Here is a 12188-nt window from a genome sequence, read left to right as displayed (position 1 = left end):
GGATCTTCCGGGGATATTAGAGGCGTAGGAAACGGCTTAAACCTCGTAGTAGTAAACTATGGAGTATCCGCAGTAATAGCAGTGCCCTCTTCTATAGTAATAGCGGTGCCGTCTTCCTAGCCCGTAGTAATAGCAGTATTATTACCTTTACCCGTAGTAATAGTAGTGTCCGTAGTAATAGCGGTGCCTATAGTAATAGCGGTAATATAGTCTATAGTAATAGTAATAGCCTCTCTCGTAGTAATAACGATAGCCTCGCCTTCGTTCGTAGTACTATCGGTAGTATCGCCTTTACCAGTAATAATAGCAGTAGTGTTAAAGTCTTCTGACTCGAGATCTAATACGTCTACGGCTATACCCCTTAATAGTAGCCTATTCGCGGTCATATTGGATTACGTAATACGGATAGATTATAGGAGTTCCCCGATTTTCTCGGCGGAAGCTATAGCTTATAGCGTTTTAATCCTGCCGTTAAATATCTTATCTTCGTTAAAGACTATATCTCTTATAGTGATAATATCCATTAGGTATAGTAGCTAAACACGGAAGCTATTTAAGAATTAGTATTCGATATAATAACCGATCTATACCTTCGGTTCTAGCCTTTATAGGCGGTTCCTTTTAGCTTAGGTATCCCGCGTTTTTATAAAGGCTTTATAGCTGTAATCTTATAGGTGTGTAAGGTTAGTTTAACGGCCGTGTAGGCCTTTATATAGTATTCTCTAGTCGTTAATATATCGTGGCGTTCTATTATATAGATATATAGTAGTCTTAAAGATCTTAGGCTAGATAGACGTGGGCAGATTAGCCCTAATCCTTATAGCTCTCGCCCTTCTTTTAACGATACCTCAAATCCGTTCTATAACGCCGTTTTAATCCTATAAATATAGTGCCGATAGCTAGCCTTCTACTCCTTTAGTAGCGAGGAAAGTAACGACTTCTAGCTGCTAAAATATCTTAGAATCGGCCCGTAGGATACATAGCTTAACGTTGAATTAGGTCTTAAGCAAGGTAAAAACGTCTCTTAACGTATAAAGGATAAAGTCTTAGTCTCTTTTCTATAGATAGTAGTCCTATATATAAGCTATATATACGTCTATAATAAATATAATAGACTTATATAGGCCGCCCGCTAACGACTCCGCCTTTTTAAGATTGTGAAAATTAGTAGCTAGGGCCTCTCCGGGCTTTAACGGGTAAAGTATCCGCCGGATCTATATAAGCACTTATAATTCCCTATACGCGTTATAGTCGGCGGTACGCGGTCCCTTTATTCTTACCCCTTAAGTAGCGTTAACGATCCTTATAAGGGTATTAGTACTATAATAGCTAAGGCGTTTATACCACCGCTACGCTATAGTCTTCTACGGTTACCGCGGTTATCGTGATCTTCTATACGGGTTATCGCGGGGGTGCCTTACTAAGACCGCGAACGCGGTAGCGGCCGTGGCTTCCGCGTGCTCGATTATATACTAGCCGTGGATATCTAGTAGCTTATAGATAGGCCGGTCGTCGGCGGAGCTAATAATAGTATTATTTACAGTATCCTAATAGTAGCCTTATAGGCGTAGCTGGCGTTCCGAGACGATATTAGTAACGAAGTCCTTATAGTATACGACGTTATAAAGACGTAGTAGCCTCTTCGTGCCCGATAGGGATTATATACGTAGCTTAACGTCTCCGTATCCGAGGATAAAAGCCTTATAAGTACCCACCTAAAAGGATAAAGATACAGTATCCGTGGGTAGTCTAATAGCCGTAAAACGGCCTTAATTACTAAAGATATAGATTAACAATCCTAAGTCTAGGATCGCGTAGTGTAATAGCGCTCTGGCTTAGTCTATAGAAAGGGATACCCCCTATTCTTATTATAATCTTAATAGTATTATCGTACGATAGCGCGCTACCCCCTAAGTTAGGTAGGCGCCTAGTCTCCCCGTCGCGGTAACGGATAGGTCTTTTAAAGCTATACTTACGGGCGGCGTAATAACCCCCCGATGTTATTATTACAGTATAGTAGTTATAATAGGCGTAATATCATAGAGTTAATCTTCCTAGACTTCCTCTATCTTATTAGCGGTAATAGCCCGTAAGGCTTCCTGCCTCTTCTATATTATAGTGTCTACACGGCTTTTAAAACTATAGTTACGTATTTTCTTTTCTATAACCTTTATAATATCTTCACGGCCACGCTAGGTATAAGGGCGTATATCCGGCCTTACGTACTAATAGGCGGCGATGGTATAGGGGTTCTTATATGTCTCGTAAGGCCTCCTCGTTATAGGAGGGATAGCCTTTACGGATATATTACTATCAGGACGCTTTTTATTATCTTTATTATTAGTAGTATCCTTAGTATTAGGGAGGTTCCTAAGGATATTAAAGGTGTCTCTCCTAACTCTAGGCTTTATAGCGGTGGATTATAGGCTCTTTATATTCCTAAGAACCGCCCGTAAAGCCTTTACGAAGTCGTTAATTATTAGCTTATTATCCGTAATCTTATCGTAGTTATTTACTAGATAGTTATTACTTTATTCCTAGGCGATAGGTCTAATAGCTATAAACGCGTCTTCTACTTAATAGTCCGCGCTTAATAGCTCTAAAACGCCTATATATTTATAGTATATTATCGCTATTTTCTAGCTTATAACCTACCCGTTTATATCCTTAGGTATAGCCTTTATAGGCGTAGTATATTATCGGTATAGAACTAAGGCTTCCTTATAGAGGTTTATAGGGGTTAGTCCTATGTGCGCGTATAGGAAGGTAATCTAAGCTTATACGTTATTTACGTTATTATTCTATAATTATACGAGGAGGTTATATAATATAGTATAGATAGTCCTTTTAATATATAAGCGTACCTTATTAAACTCCTTCTACTATGCGTTATAGTCTGCCTTTTCCTCGCGGTATACGCGGTAATCTTATAGGTAACGCGTACGCCCCTTTTCAGAGAGGTCGTTAATAGATATAGGCGTCCTTATTAGTGGTTTTTTTATTATAGCCGTAACTTTCCGAGCAGCCGTCTTCCTCTTACCGACGGCTATAGACGCTATAGTACCGGCTATAATAACGGTGGCTATAGCGTTTATAGCGTCTATAGCCTTATCGCCCTTTAGCGTGATAGTGGAAGACGGAGTAGCCGTGATAGTAAAAGACGGGGTAGCCGTGGCCTCCTCCGTGTCCGGGTCCACGGCGACGGCTTCATATTTACGGATATTAGGTAGTGTAGGCTTAAGAAGCAGGTAGGTATCGGCCTCCTTATCGCTTAGCTTTAGATTAAGATAGTTTTTCTAGTAGGAGGCAGATTTACCGCGCACGGCGTGCTCCTACATTACCTAATCCCTTTAGTAAATAAGGGTAATAGCGGCCGCCTTTTATTCGGCGTTAGATACGTTAAAAGATATTTTTATTAGTTTATTAGTTAGTTAATCAATAGGTAGGTTAATTAATCTCTTAATTACTCTAATTAGGTTAATAGTAGTTATTTAGAGTGTTTATATAGACGTGATTACTTCTTTATAGTAGAATAAGGGTAGCCTTAATAATATCTATCGTTTAGGCGTTATAAACCGGGCTTATAATTATCGTATATTAAAAGGCACTTAGATAATTAACTTAGTAGAGCAGAAATCTTATATATATATATTATATTAAGTTATATTTAGGAGAGTCTCTTATACCCTTAATTTAGATGGTAAAGACTCTATTATAGGTACTAGGTTATTTAGATCCTATCCAGTCTTTTCTAGTATCCGCCCCTATTATATCCTAATACCCGAGGTCCCCGATATCCGAAGCCCTTAGTTATAGCTTAGATCCCCCCTAGATCCCCTATAGACCACGTTATAGTCCGTGTGCCTATACGATAGAAGGGGGGGGGTCTAGTTAGTATACGGATTAGGCTATCTATAGAATAACTAGCCTAGTTATATCGCGTACCTTAATATATTAAGACTATTATAACCCGGATTTAGGGTATCTAGATGGCTTGCTGTTTTAGGTGGTTATTATATTATAATATTTATACGATTACTATATTTAATATAGTAAAGAAAACAGTATAACTAGGCCGGAATAGTATAATAGACTAGTTAGTCTATTTTATTCCTGGATATTATATAATATCCTAATAGTGAATCCTATTCTAATATTAAGTTTATATATCGGGTTTATATATTTAGGTATTCTAATAGATATAAGGTTACTTTATAGATATAATAAAGTACTCCTTTTTGGCTTAGAATTAAATATTCTTATAAAGTATATACTTATGTAGTGTTATAAATACTACTATCTCTATACTATATATATAGCCTGCTTCCCCGAAAAGACCCCAATAATTAATATACCCTTATACTGCTATATAGAAAAGGTCCTGCTATATGGAAAAGGTTAGCTCTTCGTTACGATTTCTAAGAGGGTGGAAGGACTCTGCTTACCTTTCTTATTTATTGAAGAAAAGGAACGCTGCTGCTATTATAGAAGAAGTCCTGCTGTGTAGAAGAAGTTAGCTTTTCGTCACGATATCGTGGAAGGGAATCTGCCTACCTGTTATTATAGAAGATCTTTTTTTTTTTGATTTAGGTTTATTAAAGTCCGTGTATATCCCTAAAGTTATAACAGACTATTCGGAGGTACTGAAAGGTATAAACTAGGTATAGGATACACTACTACTACTTTCGGGTTAGGGAAAGTACTAGGAGTATTTATTTAGGAAATACCACGTACGCCCTGTGACACCAAAACGGATATGTTATATATATAAGAGGAAGCTATCTATAGTAGGTTCCTCGGCTAAAAGCCTCGAGCTTTGGCTACCTGAATACGGCGATCTGATTGGTCGGCCGTGAAGTACGGACCACTGCCGTAATACTTCCCCGTAGGCAAAGCTCCAAAAACAATTCAAACGGCTTAAACGGCCGAAAAGCTTAAAAAACGCGTAAAAACGCAAAAGCTTAAAAACAACGTAAAATGCTTTAGTGAGTATTATCAGTTAGGCACTTTAAAGGCTATAAGCTAACTTGTACTCTTTTTCTCTTTTCCAGTAGTAAGTCCCTCATAAGAATAAATACCGATACTTCTAATTAACTGCTATGCTAATCATTCCTCCGAGTCTATACTATATCGAAATAACAAATAAACCTTCTAAATAATAATCCCCTCGCGTTATTAATCTAATTCGACAGGGTGCTTAGTAGTGTAACGACGAGATAAGGTCTAAAACCCTCACGATCTCGTACATCTATATAAGGCCTTTAAGTTAGTAGTCGCGCGTTATACCACCTTTTCAGAGCAGCCTATCGCTTTTATCGAGGACGCCTTTAGCGCGTTGATTGGCTTAATAAGGCCGCTTAGAGCAGCCTATCGCTTCTCGTGATAGTGACGAATTTAGGACTAATAGCAGATTAAGTCCGCGACCTAATCGAGTTAGTTTTGGAGGCTAAAGATAGGGCTATAGAGGGCTATAGTTAATTACGGGAGAGTCGGATCTGCCTCTATCTCTAAGGGCCTTACTATTATAGCTTCCGTTATAGTCGCTATTCTTATAGTGGTTATTATTAGGTAATAGAATACTAATTAATTAGTTGCCTATATACCTAACGTCTCTAGGTCTTTAAAGATCGTCTATCGCCTTTATAAACTATACCTAGTCGCTGCTAACGGCGTCGGCCTAGCGCTTAGAGCCACGCCTTAGTGATTTATAGTATTCCCTCGGTCTTTTAGCTCCTTATTAGGGATAGACTAAGCTAATCCTTTTCTCCGTTATATGTAGTCTCCTGGCGAAGCCAGTCCTTGACTATCATGATAGCAGTTTATAGGTATACGAGGCCCCTTTCATCGGCTATAGTGGCAGGACTAGACCATACTATAGGAATTATTATTAAGATAAGGAGATACCTAGGCAGTCTCCTTCAACCGCCCTTACGGGGGTTCGTTATGCCGTTAGCTCTAAATAGTTAGGCTAAGCTATTTAACGAATTCGCGGTGCTTCTATCTATGGAGCGCCTTTATAAGGCCGTCCGCAGCTATATCTTTTATGCCGATATATTAAAGGTTAAACTAACCTCTCTCGGTTTACTAGATGATCCATTTATATCTAGTATTAATATAGCGTGTTCTTACGGAATTAAGGGTATTCAGAACCTAACTTAACACTCCAGTGCTATCAGTTAATAACAGGAGAGGTCTTTCGATAGGTGATAAGACTATAGCAGTAATAAGATTAGCGATCCATTAAAGGTTAAGGGCTATAGATATAAGGTTAACGAACTTAGCCTCTATAGTGCTAAGAGCTATAAACGGCTGCTTCTTAGATTTCCACAGAATAGGTCCTCCTACTAGAAACACCATATAGCCACCTATTAACATTCTTCCCACTATATCTACATAGGCGGTATCTACGGCTATATACAGACCTCGCGATAGGCGATTCCTCACGTTATCGCCTCTATACATAATACGGTATCCTGTTATGCCCTTAACGTAACGCTATAGGTGCTTTAACGCTACTTAGTGCGCTGCTATAGGTCTGGAATTTACCTCGTAAAGCTTGGATACCGCGAAGATGATATCGGGACATATACCACAAGTAAGATAATTTAAACTGCCCGTTTATTAGAGATACTCCTGTTTAGTCTGCTTATTATAAGCCTCTGGATCTACTAAGATACTGGGTTTAAAGCTATTAGGTAGTGGCGTTAGAACTGCGTTACAGTCTTATATTTTAAACCTTTCTAAGATCTTATTAGCATACTATTATTAGTCGATAGTGATTATCTTTACAGATCTATTTCTTATAATTTTAAAGCCTAAAAACCGCTTCACCTCTCCTAGGTCCTTAAGGGTATATACCTCCGATAATGCCTCGCGGACTCTTATAATAGCGTCCTTAATTAGGGCTGCCACGCAGACGTTATTAACGTAGATAAGGATAATAACCTTAGTGATTTCATTCATTAGAATACACCTATCGCTATTAAGAGGTTGGAATCCGAGAGCCTCTATATATCTGGCGATATAACGAAACCACTATAATAGGGCTTCTTCTATACTATATAATGCCTTCTTCAAGAGGCAGACCTTTCCGTGGACCATAGGGAGGCCTTTAGGTTAATTAACGTACACTTTAATGCCAGGCGGTGCGTTAGCGGCGAGGAAGGCTATATCAAAATCGAAGCTCTCGCATTCAAGGTCTTCCATCGCAACGACTACGAGGAACATCCTAAGTAAGGCCATCTACACCACCGCTACGTATAGGTCTTAAGCTAACTAGTCGCCAGCTTATTAATTTCTATAAACTACCTATTAAGCTCTATACCTAATAAGGTTACCTTTCTCGTCGTACTTATCGTTATAGACCTATTTCCCTAGAAGGACTCTAACGCCTTAGGGTCTATTAATAAGCTTCCACACTTAGCGTTTGTTTAGAGTCTTTAGCTATTATTCTATAGCTGGCTTATAGGTTATAGTGAAGTCCTCGCGACTAGCAGCCTCTTTATAGGTCTTAGACGTTTATGCACCGCTCTCGACTATCTAGGAGACTTCTTCTATCGCAAAGCAGATAACTAACACCTCTCTTTAATTAAGGGAATCCGGGGATATTAACTATATAACTTCGTTAACTATCTTTAACGGCTCCCCCATAAAGGGACTATCCCGTAATACTTCCTACTACTAATAGCTATCTTATAAGGTTTATTAAGGCTATTAAATAACCTTAACGATATCCATAATCATCTTATCTGGATACGTATCTGCGTCGACCAGTACTACTTTGTAATCTGGCTCTAACCCTTAAGATAGATCTTCTTAACTATTCTCCGCGAATTTAACGTCTGTAACTCAAAGCACGCGGTCCAGTTCAGGCACCTAAACACTATAGATATAGCTATAGATAGAGTCGTATCCAATTAGCTTACCCTTCTAGGCCCTTAGTGTAATCTTATTAGCTTTAGGCGGCTTAAAGCTGCCCTTTTTATGGATATAGACTATATAACCGTAGGTTCTAAGGTGCTAAATATATAGCTCCCGCTACTCTTTTAGGCAGTTAAGGGCTCTCATAAGCTTTTTATAAGGACGAAGGCCTAGATAGACTCCGCCATCAGAGAGCAGAAGGTTAAGTATTTCCGCTAAGGTCTTAAGGGTATACGCCTAGATCTATTCTAGTATTTTACTATTAATTAGGAGGGTGCGGGTTATCTCTATAAGAACCCCGCCAGCCCTCTCTCCTCTACTATTTTAGGCTAGAGTATAAGCTACCGTGAAAAGGATCATAATGCTATCCTTCTTTAGTTCGTGGCGTAGCTCGTCGTTATCGAATTCTCCTCTGTTATCGCTATAAAATCCCCGAATTTACAGGCCAGTTTAGCGCTCCTATATAGCTTTCAAAGCTTTGATTTCGGCAGCCACTATCTTACCCTTTTTATCTCTTAACCACCTAAGATAATAGTACCCCGAGTGCTGTTCAACCCAGTGAATAATATACTTATATCCCCTATAAGCGGCAGGCTTAACTTTAATAAGGTCTATATTAAAGTCTCCAGGTATCAAGGGTACGGCTGATTTAATCCTTAAGGGTTATTTCTTTAATTTAGCTAGGTGATAGGCCTTATAGTGGAATGCCTCTACTTAGGCGGTATCGAATTAGATTCCTATAGTTTTACAGGCTTTAATAATCTTAGACTTGCCGACGTGGCTAAGTCTCTTATACCACGTTATAAAGTCGGCTTTTAAGTGCTTTATACTAATAGCTACGTAGGCTAGGGCGTTTTCTATTTCGTAATCTCCGTTATTATCCACTTAGACTATAGCTATATCCTTCTTCTAGTTAACCCTGGCTAGATGCTGCCCTATCTTCTTTATATAAAGGACTTCCTATTCGTCACTATAGCTAGTATCTTAGCTACGAAGATATCCGGAAGACACAAGGTTCACCGGGGCTCCAGGATAATACTAAACCTAATCTATAGTCTATTCATGGCTTTCATTAGTAGAATCCTTAGTTCTAAAGAAGATGGAACCCGTTCTATAGGGTCTTAAGATGCTATCGTCTACAGTCTTTTTATATAGTAGGTCATTCCTTAGTATATAGTCTTTAAACTATTTAAGATCGTTAAAAGTACTAACCTAACAGCCTGAGTCCCAGACGATATCATTATGGGTTACCGCGGAGGATTAGACTACTACCACGAGGAGGGCGGCGTAAAGGGACTACTAATTAAACGCAGAACCTTTAGATTTAACCTTAACGCCTCCGGTATCCTTAGATTTATTAGTAGAACCGGTAATAGATATAGAGAGCTTATCGTCGTCTCTTCTATACCTAGGGACCTTACCCGTTTTCTTCTACTCGTCGTGTTTCTTTTAGAAGATATATCGTAGTTTTTCTAGTATATCTTTAGGATATACCACGAAGCACTTACTTATCCAATAGTGGCCTTTGCAGATTTTATATAGAGGGTGATCGTTATTCTTCTTATTATTATTAGACTAGTTAGTAGACTATAAGGATTAGGACTTAACTACGACGTTAACAGAGGATATCTTAAAATCCTCAGCTCTAGCCTTTAGTTAAGGGTCATCGATAAGGTTCCGCTAGCTAACAGTCTTCTTACTAAGGTAACGTTCTGCAAGGGCTAGGTATTTACCCTCGATAGCCGTTATAACTATATAAACGTCCTTTTTATCGTTAGCCGAGCTAATCTAGTTATCTAACTACTTCTTAATAGCGTATATCCTTTACAGATACTAGGAGGTTAACTTAAAGTCTTTCACCTTTATAGTGTTCTATTTCTTAACGAGGGATTTAGTGGCCTTTTCCGAGACTCGTAGAGCTATTTCCTTAACTGCTTAAAGTAGTTAGTATAAATCTATATCCTCCTTATTCTATATAGAGCCTTCTAGTCGTAGCTTAACAGGCTTAATTACAGTTAGCAGTGCGCTATATACTATTACTCGCTATTAGTTTATAGCTTTATCGTGAAAGTGACCTTAAGGGTAGTTAAAAACAGTCAGCAGATCGTGGCTAGCTAATTATGCCTTCACCTTATATTCCTAATCCTTATAATCGGAGTTATCTTTAAGAATAGGAAACTTAATCTACGTAGGCTATATCCTAAAGCTATTTATCAGACTATTGATAAAGTCCTATGGATTAACCACCTACTATTATTACTATGGATAATCTTCTTCTAGTATAGGGGGGTTAGTAAAGGTAGTGCGTTAACCTATCTCGGGAGCACCGAGAAAAGGGCCGAGCGACTACCTAAGGGTATCTCTAACGTTATCGGGGATCTATTATTAGTTATTTCTAAGGGCATAGATAAGATTTTCTAGTTAATCCAGGCCGCTTTTTATATCTTCCTCGCTTATAATCTCTATCTCTTTTCCTTTTTACTAGGAAGTTTATTACTATTAAGCTATCTCGGCTTCGATCTCGTCTTAAAGGTTAGTCTCGTCATAGATTAATTCTTCTTCGGGAACTATATCGAGAGACTCCCGCGCCCTTAAGGGGCTAGGCTAGGAATTCGGCGTCTCTCTCGCTATTATAGAACGCGTTATGGGTTTTAACGCGGCTTATCTAGTAACCTAGGTCGATATTAATAGATTTATGATATCCTGCAATTAGGAGGGTATACGAAAAAATATAATTAATCCTCTCTTCGGTTAACTATTAATGGTATTTTCCCTGCGGAAATTTGGGGCTTATAACCTATGATACTAAAACGGATATATTATGTGTGTAAGAGGAAGCTATCTATAGTAGGTTCCTCGGCTAAAAGCCTCGAGCTTTAGCTACCTGAATACGGCGATCTGATTAGTCCGCCGTGAAGCACGGACTACCGCCGTAACACGCCCTACCCCTACACTTCATTAAATCCTCCCTTTAGGAAAAACCTTACGGAAAAAACCCAAGGGCCTAGGTAGCCCCCCGTACCTTTCTTCCCCCCTTTATAATAACCCTATACCGGTGGTAGCTTAGTAACGAATCCCCTTCCTTTAGGCTATTCTGCTGTCTTAATAAGGATAGGTGCCTAGGCTATCGGTTATCTACTTAGTAGGGGTTTAGGGGCCACTACTAGCCCCCTTTGCCTGAGGTACGTACCTATCCGAAAATAGGGTTGGGGGGGGGCAGGATTCGAACCTACGACCTCTTAGGGATTAAGAGGCTAGTCCAGGTGGTATACCACTCCACTATCCCCCCGAATAGAAGAGGTATTACTGTGTGGAAGAAGTCAGCTTTTCGTTATAATATCGTGGAAGGGAATCTGCCTACCTGTTATTATGGAAGAGGCCTATTGTTATGGAAGAGGTCTGTTATTGTGGAAGAGGCATTACTATATGGAAGAAGTCAGCTTTTCGTTACGATATCGTGGAAGGGAATCTGCTTACCTGTTGTTATGGAAAAGGCACTACTGTGTGGAAGAAGTCAGCTTTTCGTCACGATATCGTGGAAGGGAATCTGCCTACCTGTTGTTATTGTTATTGTTGTTATTGTTGTTGTTGTTGTTGTTGTTGTTGTTGTTGTTGTTGTTGTTGTTGTTGTTGTTGTTGTTGTTGTTGTTGTTGTTGTTATAGGAGGGCTGTTATTATAGGAGGGCTATTATTATAGGAGGGCTTTGTGTGGAAAAGGAAGAAGAAGATCTTAAAGCTATAGAAAAGAAGAAGATCCTAATAATCGTAGAGTTACACGGCAGAATAAGTATACCGCCTATTATATAACCTACCTACCTACCTACCTGCCTCCTAAAGATATCGTGGAATCGTGGAAGGACCTACGGTTGGATATATATATAGGTATATTATCTAGGTGTATTACTCCTTATATTTTACTAGGGGCTAGATATTTCTACAAAGTATATATATATAATCCACTATCTAGAGTATTATACTATTAGCTTGATTATACTAATAGGAAGGATTAGTAAGGTCGGTACTAGTTAGTTATTTAGTAGACCTATAATAACTAATAAGATACCCTAACCTCTATTATAGTATACCTTTTCAGGTTATTATTTCTTCCTAGTTACTATATACTTTACTGCTTAGACTAAACGCCCTAATATACCTGACCCTTTTGATATACTACGAACCTTTGTTAGTAAGCACCCTGTTTATGATATCAATAGCATAACCACATAATAACCACCTACCCTATTATATCCACGGTGGTCATTATAAGA

At 38.8% G+C, this 12188-nt stretch overlaps 1 protein-coding gene and 1 pseudogene across 2 annotated transcripts; both read right to left on the bottom strand.

Moving 5' to 3' along the window:
* Window positions 1–11128: 11128 nt before the first annotated feature.
* On the bottom strand, window positions 11129–11209 carry SODALDRAFT_t156 (annotated as a pseudogene). Its single transcript has one exon. The product of its transcript is annotated as a tRNA-OTHER (tRNA).
* Window positions 11175–12181, bottom strand: SODALDRAFT_325588 (hypothetical protein; the record flags this gene model as incomplete). The annotated part of the gene is made up of 9 exons (XM_028609995.1): window positions 11175–11226; window positions 11282–11300; window positions 11398–11420; window positions 11476–11588; window positions 11745–11780; window positions 11898–11913; window positions 12006–12027; window positions 12099–12115; window positions 12159–12181. 9 exons carry the CDS (start codon window positions 12179–12181, stop codon window positions 11175–11177), a joined length of 321 nt encoding a protein of 106 aa, XP_028464012.1.
* Window positions 12182–12188: the final 7 nt, after the last annotated feature.

This window comes from Sodiomyces alkalinus (assembly GCF_003711515.1).
Source record: "Sodiomyces alkalinus F11 unplaced genomic scaffold SODALscaffold_9, whole genome shotgun sequence".
NCBI lineage: Eukaryota > Fungi > Ascomycota > Sordariomycetes > Glomerellales > Plectosphaerellaceae > Sodiomyces > Sodiomyces alkalinus.
This window is presented reverse-complemented; position numbering and strand designations above follow the sequence as displayed.